At 37.2% G+C, this 16,943-nt stretch overlaps 1 protein-coding gene across 1 annotated transcript; it reads right to left on the bottom strand.

The window, feature by feature from the left end:
• Positions 1-233: 233 nt before the first annotated feature.
• LOC139949870 (2-aminomuconic semialdehyde dehydrogenase-like) lies at positions 234-16,590 on the bottom strand. The gene is made up of 9 exons (XM_071948430.1): positions 16,320-16,590; positions 14,099-14,299; positions 13,646-13,857; positions 12,168-12,334; positions 11,196-11,371; positions 9,874-10,045; positions 7,388-7,501; positions 6,378-6,473; positions 234-5,081 (listed from the first exon to the last, which is right to left on the bottom strand). The coding sequence occupies exons 1-9, from the start codon at positions 16,484-16,486 to the stop codon at positions 4,935-4,937; spliced, it is 1,452 nt and encodes a 483-aa protein (XP_071804531.1). The 5' UTR covers positions 16,487-16,590; the 3' UTR covers positions 234-4,934.
• Positions 16,591-16,943: the final 353 nt, after the last annotated feature.

Raw genomic sequence — 16,943 nt, 5'->3', positions numbered from 1 at the left:
TGTTTGATTGGCTCTGTATCCCCTGCGTCCCGCCCCCCCCCCTCCCCCCTTTACAATGTCGTGGCTCCCGCGCAGTCTCACTTTTGCGCACTCGGCCCTCTACAACATTGAACAGGGGGGGGGGGGCGGGGGGGTATCGGTTTTTGCATGTCTTAGAAACACTTTAGGTCGCATCCACCCACCTACCCACCCACACACACCACGAGTAAACAATGTAATCAAATAGAAACCAACAAAATGCAAAGCATAAAGTTGAACACCAACCATAATATTTCTATTTATGGTATTGCTAATTTTCAAAACTCATAATCTGGATCTTGAAAATATGCATAAATAATTAAATATGTGTAAGAGATAAGATGCCAGCCACGCAAAAGTCGAGTAGAAAATTTCTAACAATAATGGCCCAAAACAATTCACAAATTTTTACAATTCGTACCGTGTTTTTTTTCGTTAAAGGTACTTATAAATGGGATCATCAGTATGATCACCCGGTCTTCACTGCATGGTAATGACCTTGGTGGTTGGTGGCAGGCTGCTGTTAATGGACCTCGCCTTCCACCAACCCGGTCATTACCACGCAGTGAAGATCGCATCAATCACACTGTTAATCCCTATAATGGTTGGAAATAGTGTCATGGGGTTTGTCTACGAAATGTGCTTCAGATCTACTGACTATTTGAAGTGGCTGAAATATTTATCAAAAGGTCACAACTTTTTATTACGGGACAGGGCAAAATTGTATCAATTCAGATACATTTAGGTGTCATATTAGGTTATTTAAAGCCATTGGACAATTTCGGTACACAGTATTGTCCAAAGGCCCACACTTCGTGTATCACAACTGATATTAAAAAATAACAAACCTGTGACAAGTTAGGCTCAATCGGTCATCGGAGTCGGGAGAAAATAACGGGGGAAACCCATCCTTGTTTCCGCACGATTCGCCGTGTCATGACATGTGTTTAAAATAAATCCGTAATTCTCGACAACGAGAATTGATAATTGTTTTAATGTTTTCTCGAAATGTAAAGCATTTCATGGAATAATATTTCAAGAGAAGTCTTTCACCATTACCTTCTGTAAACCCTGTAAGTTATGTGTGAACCTGTGTTTTTTTTTATTAATTTTAAAGATCCTGAAGTTCAAAGCTTTTATTTGATATACTACACTGCACGAACAAATCCGCCAAAATAAGCGGCACTTTTTTAATAATTAAAAATTAGTAAGTCGGGATGCCGACACTCGTAAAACTTTAATTTATTCTCGACCGAAACACGGCCAATGCAACTTTTAATTGTATCTGTATCGTATAAGTTTTGTCAGAAGTAGAAGTTACATTTTAACGTGTCTTGGATAGGGCGGACTTGCCCTTGGGGAAACTAAAGTTTGGACTGTTTGGTGGTGAAAATGCCAAATAGTATTATGTCATGGTCATGCTTATAATTATGAGTCAATGGTTCCCTGGGCCGTTACGTAACTCCCGTAGAAGTGACATTTTGGGACTTGTATATTAACTGGGGTGCCCTTTGGGAAAGGAAATAGTGAGAACGTGTTGCGGCCAGAAGGTCCAAGGTCAAGGTCAGATATAGGAACATGGTATCATATATTTTTGGTTAGCTATATAAGGGCCGAAGGGTTTATCAATTTATGTCTTAATCACTTTTGCTTCCGCTGTAGGTACAGGTAAGCATCATCTTTGAGTAACTCTTTGTTAATAGAGATATCTCTATATCTCTATACAGCTATTGCAGTCGACTCCAGCAAGGTTCCGGGCAGTCGTCAAGTCAAGACTCGACTTTTCTCATTGCTACATGGGATCTCATCATCTGATACCAAATGTCTTCAGCGCGTCCAAAACCGGGCTTTTAAGTGTCGTTAATACGACCACGTCACACCACTTCTCCATCAACCTCACTGGCTCCCAGTACATCAACGTACTGTTTTCAAGATTTCAACATTCAACATTGTATACAAATGTCTTCACAATACCGCTCCTACATATCTCATCAGTTTCATCAAGATTCACCAACCTGGAGACCTAGCCTTCATCGCTCTGGTTCAGACAGTACACTCTTGGCAGTTCCAAAGATGCATTCCGCTGCAAACTTTGCTGTTCAATGATTGATTGCGTTCACTGTTTTGCTCCTACTCAGTGCCATTATTTGTTTGCTTATTGTATAGTTTCTTAAGCGCTGTGGTACCTTGTGTAAGACAGCCGTATTGTCTCTTATTATTACTATTATTCTTATAAAAACTTATCAAAGTTATATTAATTTTGGTTTATATTCAAGCTTAATATTCTTAGCCTTTATTTCAGCAACGAAATTAGAAGAGAAGCCAACTTTTGAGACACTCCAAGGATTAATAGAAAAATAACAAATACAACTTAAAGACATTGGACACTATTGTAATTAAAGACCAGTCTTCTCACTTGGTGTATCTCAACATATGCATAAAATAACAAACATGTGATAATTTAAAATCAATTGGCCGTCGAAGTTGCGAGATATGAATGAAAGAAAAAACACCCTTGTCACAAGAAGTTGTGTGTTTTCGGAGGCTTGATTTCGAGACCTCAAATTCTAAATCTGAGGTCTCAAAATCAAATTCATGGAAAATTCCTTAGTTCTCGAAGACTACCGTCATTTCACAGGGAGCCGTTTCTCACAATGTTTTATACTATCAACCTTTCCCCGTTACTTGTTGCCAAGTGAGGTTTTATGCTTATAATTGTTTTGAGTAAGTACTTATAGTGTCCACTGCCTTAAAAGCAAGGTGGAACAATCATCAATAAACTATCCTTTTACAACAACTTATGAATACAGAAATACTTTTCAAAATTGCTTTCAGTTTCATGTTTGGCCTCAAGTATGAACTAGGTTTGGAGTATTCACATTGTTCAAAAGAGTGGAATAAAATTAAGTCATTTTCAAATAAAATGATAAGCAACATGCTTGAATTGTGGAGATGGGAGTCTTAAAATGCTCCTGAGCTTAAGCAACATCCATACTTGGATCACAATACAAAGGAGTGTTTCTATCTTGGTCACACTGGAAACACTGCCATGTTATCGGTACAAATACAAATTAACTTCGCTTGCACTATCAATTTGGGCATCAGGTTTGGACAACGATTTTAATCTTGGCAAAGGGGGTAATTGTTTGACAGAGTGAAAAATGCCACACGGGTATGGGCCATAGTGTCACCAATACCAAGCGACAGGAGTTCTATCAGAGCAACAAATATGGGGACCTCAAAAAGTTAACAGATTCTTCTCCTTGTCAATGCGGCACTCTAACCAACTTTGCACTGAATCATCTTGCTGTATTGTGCAGGCTCTTCTGCAGTGCACTACATGTACATTAGAATTACTGAATTGAATACATGTATTTGTTATAATAAAGTTCAAATAACCACAATTTAACAACTTGACATGTCTTTACACCATGTGCGGATGATGCTTTAGTAATACATTTTTTAGCTTTTGAAGTAAAATAGCTATGTTTTTACAACAAAAAAATGATTTGAAAGAGGAATAGATGTACAAAAATATATTAAAAGGTGCATAAAAATCATTCAAATAACCCATTCGTTCATATTTTATATGAAAACAACATCATAGTTAAAGGGACATGTTGCCTTATATCAGTGGAGTGGGTCCATGAAAAGCATTTGAAACCATTTGTTATGAAATTGATGTGATTAGAACGTCTCGGTAAATGATCAAGAACCAGGCCTCGGCGGGATTAAACCACTAGTTGAAAACCGTTTCACCACACATTGATTCCCTTAAAGGCAGTGGACACTATTTGTAATTGTCAAAGATTAGCCGTTAAGTTGGTGTATCTCAACATATGCATAAAATAACAAAACTGTGAAAATTTGAGCTCAATCGGTCATCGAACTTGCGAGATAATAATGAAAGAAAAAACACCCTTGTCACACGAACTTCTATGCGTTTAGATGGTTGATTTCAAGACCTCAAATTCTATACTTCCGGTCTCTAAATCAAATTCGGGGAAAATTACTTCTTTCTCGAAAACTATGGCACTTCAGAGGGAGCCGTTTCTCACAATGTTTTGTACCATCAATCTCTCCCCATTACTCGTCACCAAGAAAGTTTTTATGCTAATAATTTATTTGAGTGATTACCAATAGTGTCCACTGCCTTTAGTAAAAGTGAAGACCCAAAATTGGCTGGATACCTCCCACTGCAAAATACTCTACGCTTATTTAGTCTGCCATCACTACCCAGAATATAATCATAAGATAAGACACTGCCAACTACCTTGAAATGTAGTAAAGGAAGTGTAATTTAAAACAATAAGTCGAAGTCTTACCACCATCTCACAATTCTTTAACCACTTCTCATCATGATCAGTATTCTGATCAATCTATGCACACGCAATACTATTTTTTAGACATTGTTGGAGCATCTTGAGTTATTGTTTTACATTGAAGAAATATTGTGTCACAATGAAACCCTTGCTGGATAAAAAAACAAGGGTCTTATATTTAGCTGTAGTGTGAGAAAAACGAGATGGCACTAACCAAGAATCACAGAACCTCCTCCAACAAAAATCTGACGTGGTGGGCTTGAAACTCTGAGCACTTAAACTTGGAATATGGCGTCAAACAATGGTGGCAGCATTGATGAGCATGTTGGCACATTATTGTACAACAGGACAAAGTTCTGGAATCGAGGTTTACACAATAATACACAGAAAGGTATTTTACAAGGCGTTTCCAGAATCTGTTGTCCATCTTTGTATGGGTGAAATGAAGCCTACCACAGTAGGTGCATGCCTGTGCATACACTGAATAGTCTGGGTGGATATAAATGTCTGCCATAAGTCTTTCCAAAAAAAAGTTATGTGCAGAGTTTAATATCACACCATGTAATGGCAGAAAAATGTCTCTTGCCCATCCTTCTAAATCTTGATGCAAATAGTCTTCTCTTCTGTGTAGAATTCTTTAGAGTATTTTGCTCCTTCACGTCCGATACCAGAAGACTTAGTGCCACCAAAAGGCATATTAAGGTCTCTAACCAGCCAGCAGTTTGTCCACACAGTACCAGCCTTAAAGTTAAAAATAAAGAATGAGCAAGAAAAAAAACACACCATATTGAGTAATTACCACAGTTGACAAAGGCCTGAGCAATAAACTTCTTTAGGAATAACAACCATGTAGAAATCTCTTAAAGAAGAAGTGGGTTTAATAAAAGAACCATAAGTTAAGATTCAATGTTTCCATCAACATTATCTGTTTGTCTTCAGTAGAAATAAGGCTTTTACAAATTAATATGCATATAAAATTACTCAGAAAGTAACCATTTTGATAAGGTTCACATGTTTTTTACAACAATGTTACCATTTATTGTAATTTGATGAAATCATTTCTTGATTTGGGGTTGAACAAAGACAAATTGACCAGGGCGGGATTTGGTTCAAATCCCTTTCTATTTGATTTTTCTTAAAATCCCAGTTATTTCAACCCCAAATTATTTACAGATTTACCCAGTCAGTTTCCCTTGTGGTTTATAGATTGATATTTGAACTTGTCTCTTCTAAGGTTTGCACAACACATTAACTCTGCCTTTAAATGTAAGGACCCATAACAAAATATAATAGGAAAACAAAAGCTTGACAACTATCTCCTGTTGTTTCGACAAACTACAAAGACGAACACCCAACCCAACAGTAAGCATATAAACACATTCTACAAAAAAGACAGTCACATTTCAAAAGACTTCTGAAACAGACTGACATGGGGAAAAGAAAAACAACAAGAATGAAACACTAACTTCCAGTTTATGAGGGAGGGAACAGAAAAAACAACAACGATGAAACACTAACTTCCAGTTTATGGGGGAGGCAAAAAGAAAAATAACGAGAATGAAACACTAACTTCCAGTTTATGAGGGAGGGAAAAGAAAAAACAACAAGAATGAAACACTAAACTTCCAGTTTATGAGGGAGGGAACAGAAAAAACAACAAGAATGAAACACTAACTTCAAGTTTATGGAGGCGGGAAAAGAAAAAACAACAAGATTGAAACACTAACTTCCAGTTTATGGGGGAGGGAAAAGAAAAAACAACAAGAATGAAACACTAACTTCCAGTTTATGAGGGAGGGAACAGAAAAAACAACAAGAATGAAACACTAACTTCCAGGTTATGAGGGAGGGAAAAGAAAAAACAACAAGAATGAAACATTAACTTCCAGTTTATGAGTGAGGGAACAGAAAAAACAACAAGAATGAAACACTAACTTCCAGTTTATGAGGGAGGGAAAAGAAAAACAACAAGAATAAACACTAACTTCCAATTTTATGGGGGAGGGAAAAGAAAGACAACAAGAATAAAACACTAACTTCCAGTTTATGTCCGACTCTGTGTGCTCTACTGACATCAGATGTCCATAGACAAGCAGCCAGTCCAAACTTCACATTATTGGCTCTCTGAACAGCCTAGAAGAATAAATATAGGTAAACATTACTTTCTGAATAAATAATATCACCCCAAAAATTTTATGAACAATGTTAAAAAGGCTGACTGGTGGGAAATACTTTTGTGTGTAAATATATTTCAGTACACTTACAGTTGGCAAAACATTAAGGCCTTTTCAGTCAATAAAAGTTACCTAATACAAACTCAGACTCGCAACTTTGTTTTTGCAATTAGGAAACTGCAAAGCACACGATTGTTGTACTTTTCTCAGTTTTCTACGACACTTTTGAAGAATAAGGAAATCAGCTGATCTGCAGATGTAAAGTTCCCCGTGCCTTAAAAAGTATAAAACTAAGACTCTTGGTGCTATTAAACTCCTTAGAACTTGTAAATTCTAGCTAAACAATAATGATATAAATCAACCGTTCCAAAAACAGACCACTGTGACCTTGACATTTGACCTCTTGACGTTAAAATAATCTCAAATTTCCTTATCTCTATGGTTGAGAAGCAGAAAACATGTAAATAACTCACCATTGTGAACTTGCCTTATGACCTTTTGAACTAAAAAGAAATGTCAACTTTCTTATTTTCAAGGGCACCTCCCGTCTCACACCTACATGTATGTACTAAATCCAAATGTCACTTTTAACTGAAGCTGTGGTCTTGAAATTCAAGTGGCCCGCCAAATGGACATGAAAATGGACAACATTGTGGATGAGACATGTGGGATAATTGCTTCGTTTCCCACTTTCAATGAAGGGCTTCTCACTGTGGACAATTTACCCACAACCATGACAACTGTGTGGCTTGAATTACCCCCTCAATAATAATAATAATAATAATAACAATAATATTAACTATAATAAATTTAAAATGTTTTAAATGTTTCAAAATCAATGTGTATTAAAGATGCAAAGACAAAAAAACTCACCTCTTCTTCTGATTTGAAACTGTTGATGCAAGTAACAGGACCAAAAATTTCTTCTTGCATGCTGCGAGAGTCATCAGGTACATTGATGATTACTGTAGGTCTCATAAAATACCCCTAACACAAACAAACAAATAGTTCAATCAATGTTATGTTAAGGTTATAATAAGCTTATCAATAGCACTCCGCACTAATGACGCAGGTACATTATACAATTGTTGCATGCTGTGACGGGCTCCATGGCGTTTTATACACCCGAGGGGGAAAATGGCACCCGAGGCGAAGCCGAGGGTGCCATTTTCCCCCAAGGGTTTACAAAACGCTATGGACCCCAAATCACAGCGTGCAACAATTGTTTTGTTATGTTTGTTTAATTGTTATTCCTCTTCTCAAAGTTCTGTTGTCATCTTCAAACATTAATTACGACGAGTATGCAACAGCATAGTTTAATAAAGCAGACGAACAGAGAAACCATTCCTCACTGTTCCCTCGAACCTGCGGCCATCTCGTACTAGCGGGATCAAGGGGATGTACACTGGTTAAAATCACTCATGTTACCCGCCACGCCATGGTACATGCGTTTTTACTGCACATCATGTGATCGGTTCTCGACCAATCAAACTTCATAATTAGTTACCGAGGTATAACAATACGGTATGTCTCATAAAATACCCCTAACAAAAACAAATAACTGATTCAATCAATGTTATGTAAAGATTATAATAAACTTATCAATTCTAAAAGTTACTTGTGGGAAGGTACTTACTGGAAGAGACCAACATTGACACGCATCGTTTGCCGTTTTAAGATTGACGAACACATCTGTTTAGATGTGTATATATGTCACCGGTATGAATAATACCCCCCTCTAAAAATAGATTGTAGACTTACGTCATTGGTTAAAAATATTCATATATGCAAATCACCCCCAAATCAAATCAGCTTTCACACCGTTGGCAGCGCACTATACTTCGCCGTCATTCATATTCTTGTAGAAGACGCGTAAACAGCTTTCCTTTCCTTCGTCTTCTACTTACAGGTAAAGATTTTCTATTTTCATATATTATGCTTATAACTTTATTTCATTTATTTATACAACATGTGACTAGAGCAAATGTATAATAGAGTTACCTTGTACATATTACTGTGATTTATCGTTAGTTTGTAGATAATTATTGTTTGCGAGATGTTTTCCTGTATATTGAGATATGCAGGAAAAGCAACCAAATTCAGTTTAATCTCGTACCCTCGTTGTAAATAATGTTTAAGTAAATATACAACACAGGCGTGATTATTTTAACGTCTGTCCATTTTGTTTATTTGGACTTACGATGTCTCTATCGTCGACTGAGTCACATAATTCAAGATGGCGGCCGCCAGTAAGCTTACTGGCGGGAACCGTGCGCCATATTGTTTTATTTGTTTTCTGCCTTAAGCAATACCTTTACCTTTTAATTTAATTGATTTGTTTATTAAATCTAAATATATCCTAAATATGCATTAGCCTTTATTAATTAAAAAGTCATTCATATTCTTGTAGAAGACGCGTAAACAGCTTTCCTTTCCTTCGTCTTCTACTTACAGAATAAACATCGTGATAATAAGAACAACAACACAGCCGTGTCCTCTATCCCTTTATTTGGCCTATTAAATACCGTGGGCCACATATATAAACCATTGACAAACACATCTGTTTAGATGTGTATATATACACCATTGACCAACACATCTGTTTAGATGTGTATATATAAACCATTGACAAACACATCTGTTCAGATGTGTAAACATTACAGAGTCAAGACAGCATACCTTACTATTCTACAGGAATAAGGGCAATTCCAAGCAAACATGGACATGACACCAAAAAATCAAGTTTTTGTCACAACTTTCTTTCCCCTTAGAAGTTATAGCTAACATACGAAACCAATTTATTTTTTGTTGTTGACAAGGAATGAACCCAATTTTGCCAAATAAGAACTCAGCTTGGGCTCCACGTAGGCGTGGCTAAATTGAGTGGAAACGTGTAATGCGACTAACCGTAATGCGACTAACCATGGTTTTGCCACGTAAACCTAAAAGTTCAAGTTGCTGACTATTTATAAGTATCCTGTTGGATACTAATGTATAAGAGATGTGTGCTAAATGTAGTAAAACCTTTGCAAGTTTTTTAGTTTGAGGAAACTTTTGAATTGAGACAAGTGTATTTTTTATCATGTCCTTTTTGTGTAATGCGACTAACCGCTTTTTACAAAGCTATAACATCCAGAGTACAACGCCCACAACATTTTTAATATCATCACTTAAAAGCCTTGGGTGTCAAGTACAAATCAGTCTATAAACTTAGTGGAAATAATATCTCACATAGAACTACTAGCACCAAGATCAAGAAATGACACTAAAAAGTGTAATGCGACTAACCATGGAATCGCCCATAAGCATTAATCATCATCAGACAGAAATGTAATATTAGGAAGTGATACTCAACTTACATTTTCATTTTCTTTCTTAAGATCCAGTGATTCCTTCCCTTCTCCACATAACAACAACCCGCCATCTTGTACAGCAATAGCGACATAACCCTTGACCTTATGCAAATGCTCTTTGCTGATGAGGGCACCCATGTTTGTGTCGGATTCCTTTGGGGCACCAACTTTTAGTTTCCTGTTGACAATTATAACACAAATAGTTGAAAAAAAAGTGAAGGACCGCTGCCATTATGTAGTCTCTACACATGGCTATACAGACTGAGCAATCAAGTCATCTCTCTATTCTTTATTGGTGCAGTGAGGAAAGTATCAAATCAACATCAATTACTAAGAGAACACTGTATACGCAATAGTGAGAATAACCAGGTCCAACTTAATGGAACTGCTTAATGTGAAAATCTGCACAACAGCCCATAAATTCATGCTTTACAGAGACAGTAAAGCACAGAATAATGTGGTAAGTAGCAACATGAAACAAGAGCCCAACCTAGACAGATGTTCATGGCACTTTAGGAAGAAAACAAATGCAATAGTTTGGATTGATCGAGTAAGCTGGGTTATACATGTCAGTGTTTATGTTTTATCTTGAGTTTTGCAATCCATGGAGACAACAGGACAGACCTGCAAACGCTTTGGGCATCTGATGGTGTGCGAGGATCTCCTAAAAGTCTGCTTATGTGGTGACCCAACAGGAGTGGCAATATCCTGTTGTGCTTCAGTTTGTTCAGGGTGTTCCTTGGCAAGCTGAAGTGTCAGTTCCTCCTCCAGCAGTTTAGGATCAACAAATGTCTGCTTAGGAACAGTGTCCTTTCGTATGGCACCTCTATTGCCACGTAGGATCCCACCACCTTCAACCTCGATTTCATAGAATCGGGGAGCTACTTTACCGAGAACAGTGGCTCTCACCGTCCATAGACCAGTGCAATAGTCTTGCATCCTGTGTCGATCCTGAGGGTTAAGTGGTTGCAGAGAATGAGCTTTGCGGTCATGCAGTTGTTGCTGTTGAATTCTACTCTGGATCTTGTCGGAGACCACACCTTGTTGTACCTCTGGTTCCAAGTGTTTCCATAGACCATGATATTGACAATGTCATGGTTTGTTAACTGCATTGCTTAAAGGCTGTAAGTACTACTTTCCCTGACAGTTAAGCAGAGACACAATGGTTTCCCTGTCTAAAAAAGTGCCAAATGGTAAACAAACTGTGATATCATCAGTACTTTGGTATATTGCCTCAAACATGTATTAGAAGACTGATTCATAGATTTGCTGTATTTTTGGTGACGCGGCCTGATCCCGTCTTGTTTGTAGCTAGGAATTAAACTTACCTTGTTTCCTGCACGAAACGATCCACAAACTTCTGGAAGATAGTATCCTGAACAAAGATTCGACTTGTACAGAGGCATATCTCTCCCTGATTGGTAAAGCTGGATCTCACACATGTCTTCACACAGTTCTCGAAATCGGCATCATCAAATACAACACTTGGGTTTTTCCCACCTAGCTGCTCAGTCACATAAGGAAAGAGGAAAAAAGTTGAGAACATTTTTAAGGCATGGTGTGGTTTTGTAAACGTTGTAATAGTTTACGTTGTTGTTAAGAACAATTTTGCATTAAAAAAAGTGCTCTCTTTGTTTAGTTTTAAAATTGAATTTTAGGAATTTTGTTTTTACAATTAAATATAACAACCTTTAGGCCTTATAGGCATTCTTCCAATTAAAAAACAAATATCTCAATTTGAAAGTATGTCATTAATATTTGAATGTTTATTTTTTAAACCATTCTTGCAAACATTATTTCCTCCCAATAATCAAACTGACAACAAACTAATCTTCTTCATATCAACTTTTGAGAAAACTTCCCTTCATGTTGAAAAGTTCTGCAAACTTTGGTCAGTCATTGAATAAAAATAATAATAACAATAATAATAGTAATAATAACCGGTTTTATAGTGTGCCTTTTGCCAAAGGATGCAAAGCGCCAGGTATTATTACTGCAAGGAGTGGGACGAAGGTTGAGATACAAGAGCACCATGCAATGGTTTACAAGGTGCTGTGGCGCAATATGCTACCAATCCAGCCAGGAACACCGGGGTGAACCACATGTGTTTTAGACATCTGTTTAAATGCATTTACCTTTCATTCATTCATCACAGTTTGATGTTATTACTTAAAATACCACACAGAAAGCCAAGGGACTAATAGTAATACAGTACAGCAGTAAACAATAATATAATACAAGCAATCAAGACAAATCACAAGTTTACATATTGTGGTAACAGTCTGTGATTCAATCCTTACCTCTAATGAGAGTTTCTTACAATGTGGAGCACTGGTCTTAATGATGTGTTGTGCTGTTGCAGTCCCACCAGTGAAAGATATCAAAGGCACATGAGGATGTTGAACCAATGCTTGACCAGCTCTCGGACCAACACCAAAGACAACATTAATGACCCCTGGTGGTATACCTAATAGCAGGAGGAAAACAAACTTAGTCCAAAAACATTGATATCAAGAACAGTTTTGGACTTCTTGCATATAGATTCTTTGCAAAATTGTCAGTTAAAACCAGTATTGGATTATTTTGTTTGACATTGTTTGAGACACTTTCATCATTGTTTACCAAAATACCATTCTTAAGAGACTTATCCTCTTACTATCGGTGTGTTTCTTGAGACAACCAATCTAAACCACAATTGCCACAACAGCAGCATTTTGAGACAATCTATACCACACTTTGCCACAACAGTGGCATTTTGAGACAACCAATCTATACCACACTATGCCACAGCAGTAGCATTTTGAGACAATCAATCTATACCACACTATGCCTCAACAGTAGCATTTTGAGACAACCAATCTATACCAGAATTGCAACAACAGTAGCATTTTGAGACAACCAATCTATACCACACTATGCCACAACAGTAGCATTTTGAGACAACCAATCTTTACCACACTATGCCACAACAGTAGCATTTTGAGACAACCAATCTATACCACACTATGCCACAACAGTGGCATTTTGAGACAACCAATCAATACCACACTATGCCACAACAGTAGCATTTTGAGACAACCAATCTTTACCACACTATGCCACAACAGTAGCATTTTGAGACAACCAATCTATACCACACTATGCCACAACAGTAGCATTTTGAGACAACCAATCTATACCACACTATGACTATGCCACAACAGCATCATTTTGAGACAACCAATCTATTCCATGTTTTGACATCACCTTGGGCCTATAATTTCAACTGTGCCCCTCATAGAAGTCAATATTTTGATAATGCCACAACAGTGGCATTTCCAGGAACACACGGTTGATGCATTGCCCAAAGCGCTTCAATGAGAGTGCTAAATTGGAGAAGCCACCAGCTGTATCCAATTGCCATGAAAATTTAGCCACAGTTTGAGGAGTTAGTCAGTTTCTGCTTTGACACTGATCGACCACACATACAGTACACAATGACATGAAATTGTGGGACTGTTTACCTTACTTTTGCTTGCATAGCAAAAAAGGAGGTATCTTATAGAGTATGCAGCTACATGTACTGTATGTAAAAAGATAAAACAGTTTGTATGTCTTAAAAATTGAATCTGAGTTAAAGCATTCATCACATAACTATTCTCCTGTGTTGACATATTCCTGCGCTGACATACACTCTGAATTTTCGGCGATATCCCAAAAACGTGTCCACTTTTTTTACATGAAATTTTCAGATGTTAATTTGCTTGTGTATTTTGGTGTTTGCAATTCATGAACTAACCTGCCTGAACTACTGCCTTGCTGAGCATCCATGCTGTAACTGATGTCATCTCACTAGGTTTACACACACAGGTATTACCAAACGCAATACATGGAGCAATCTTAAAAGTAAGAAGATACAGTGGAAGGTTCCAAGGACTGATGAGACCAGCCACACCAATTGGAGCTGTTGTTGTGTAATTGATGGCTTCAGCTTTATCAAGATATGTAGAACTAAATAGGGATACAAATTGAAAAATACTTTTGGAAATCTGTGACAGTAACTTGTCTCAGCTAATAACAAAAGTATTTCAAAATAAATTGGTAAGATTTAAACATCACATTTTTATTTCACAAGTCAATAAACTATATATTTTTATTCTATTTTTTAAAAGTGATTTAAAAAGTGGCTTACAAAGAATGTTGTGTGATTTGGGAGAGGAGACAGCATGACTAATGTGTAAGGAATGCAAACCTGTTAGTAGAATGAAGAATTACTGTTGAGAAAAATCTAAAATTGTAGATCATTCTAGGGATGTCAATTCTTGTAGCCAATGAGACAGGCTTGCCTTGGTCACGTGATTCAGCTTGAGCAAATTCTTCTTGTTGAGACTCCAGAATGTCAGCAAGATGTTGCATCAGACGAGATCTCTCCTCCACTGACGTTCTGGACCATCTGCAATACAAGGATTTTTCATAAATACCTAAGACAGTTTAGCATATTCCTATTGGTGGAGAGCGCGTCACGTGGGGGTGTTTAAACGGTTGATAAAGACCAGCTGGAGTATACTATGCGCTAGTCTTGGTGCAAGACGTTTCTTGTTACGGGCGATGCGGGTGCTGTCAGTGAGTTGGCCACGCTGTGTGTGACAGGAAAACGAGAAACGTCTTGCACCACAAGACTAACTATGCAGGAAATGCATCTATCCAAAAAAATGTCTGTCATAAAAATGCAACACACGTAAGTTAGAGCTTAAGGATGTCGGAAAATTGTTATATAAGTTTTACAGAGTTTCTTACTTTATCACGCATATAACAAGAAAGGCATTTATGAATGGAAATAAAAGATTAGTGACTCGTTCTTAAACTGCCATTTAAAACCTTGCAGGATCGTAGCCGTCAATAAAGTCCTTTGTCTCGGGTCTTTATCGGATGGCCACGACCCTGCTGGTTTTAAACGGCAGTTGAAGAACTTGTCGCTACCCTTTTATTTCCTTATTAAATAAATGGCCAATTGATTGTAGGATGTTCAAATGCATGTGAGGATTAACACTACGATAAAAAAACAGGCATTAATGTTTTATTTAATTGTAAAAGTTATTTAAACATTACTCAACTGACAAAATTTGACCAGACACCGTAACACTGCACTCATCGTCATACAATGTAGTTACAATCTCGTGCTCCTAGAATTTGTGTCATGATTTTCAAAAGTGGTAAAAATGGAGCAAATCTGCTGACTAGCTGTCAAAATTGTACGTTTTTAACCATTTCGCCCTGCACAGATTACGGAAGCTTTGTAACCCTCCGGCCTGGCGGCCGTCGGGAGGACGTTATCGCAACTAAATTATACCAACCTGCTGACTGGTGGAAAGGTACTTCTAGAAACTATAACTTAGTATAGGGCTCATAGGGAGTCTTATAGTTTTTAGAAGTAGTGGAAAGGTTACTCATAATACATGTGTAAATGTAATTGTTATTTAATAGTATGCTGGTGTCAAGTGTTTACAATCAAAAACTAAAAAAAGAATTTCAAATCATCTATCCAATTTTTTTAACAATAACACTTTCACTTCATGGTGTGTTGAAATTTTTTAAGTTTTGGTTTTACGTTGCGAGAGACAGTGCGCCATTAACAGTGCTTAATGCATGCACGACATTGGAGCAACGTCATATGTTTTCACACCTTTCATTGGTTGGTATTTTATTGAATATTCAGAAGCTAGAATGGCGTGCAAAATAAATCCAAAATATTATTCAATTACTACTTAACTATTTAATTACATTTTTGTCCTAAGGCATTGTGGCTACTATATTAGAATCCAGAGATATCATAAGGCATGAAAGTAATAAAACACCCCAGCCCCTTGATGCACTCACACTTCATAACAATCCGTTTTCCCTCATTCAGACCAGTAATGTTTGGTTTCAGGAGATAAGAAACCAATCTATGATATTTTCTCTTTAATTGTAGACTTAATATTTATTACGCTTATCGGAATTTATTACAGTATGCAGTAAATAAAATAAAAAATTATTGTCATTTTCACTTAAAATATTTTAATATTTTCCCCACATATGCACACCATAGAATCCCAAATAGTAACCACCTCACGTGATCCATCTAGTGACTAAAGCAGAATGAAACTCAATTTAGCAGATAGTAATTTTATTTTGAACTTTCGAGGTTGGATGATGTTTCTTTGAATCATTTGAATGTTGGCATAATAATGCACTAGTGATTAGTACCAAAAATCAATCAATTTACAAATGTTTGAGCATAACCAACGACAGGAAACTTTATTCTCCGCATGATTAAGCCTGGTGAAAATACAGACCGTGATGAGTAAACTGCATAGCTTCTGTCACCGGTGCAGCTTGCATAATTTCGCGGTCAACGGGAATCAAAGTTGGGGACCGAAAACATATGAGGGTCGATAACGTATGACGCTACCTTGCCATAAAAACTAGCTTACCCTGGAAATGCTTGCCTTGCAGCCTGCACTGCCTGATCCACTTCCAGCTCACTGCTATCCGGTATTTTGGCCCAAACAACCCCTGTTGATGGGTCATAGCTGTCCAGGTATTTTTCAGTGGACAGAAATTTACCACCTATGAAATTTTCTACGACAACTTCCGCCATGTTGGCCTTTTTTCATGAACTCAAAGCGGTGCACGCACGAATCGCACCCTCCCCCCACCCTAAACATGTGTGTTGTTCATATAGCTCTATGGTGTTGTTATAATTAAATTGATGAGATTGCGTCGTGTCGATGTTTGTCAGCAGCATGCAGCAACGAACTCAAATAGCGCCACCAATTGACCATTCTGTTTCCCAAAGTTTTATTTAATTTGAATATTTTCAAAGTTTTCTTTTATCCTTTTTTGTGTGAGACTCAATTCAATAAAGACTAACAATGTTATAAATTTAAACACAGGCTGTACAATAAACATTCCGGATTTTTATAATTAGTTGTAGTTCACGAATAGTCGATGGCCTCATTTAAGGTGAACTACAGAAGAACAGCACAAGAAAATTGAATTACAAGGACAAATCTTTAGTTAAAAGTCTGTTTAATATCAAATACTGTTGGTTTGAA

Source organism: Asterias amurensis, chromosome 17, assembly GCF_032118995.1.
Source record: "Asterias amurensis chromosome 17, ASM3211899v1".
Classification (NCBI taxonomy): domain Eukaryota; kingdom Metazoa; phylum Echinodermata; class Asteroidea; order Forcipulatida; family Asteriidae; genus Asterias; species Asterias amurensis.
The sequence above is the reverse complement of the archived record's forward strand: the minus strand, read 5'-3'. Positions and strand labels throughout refer to the sequence as shown.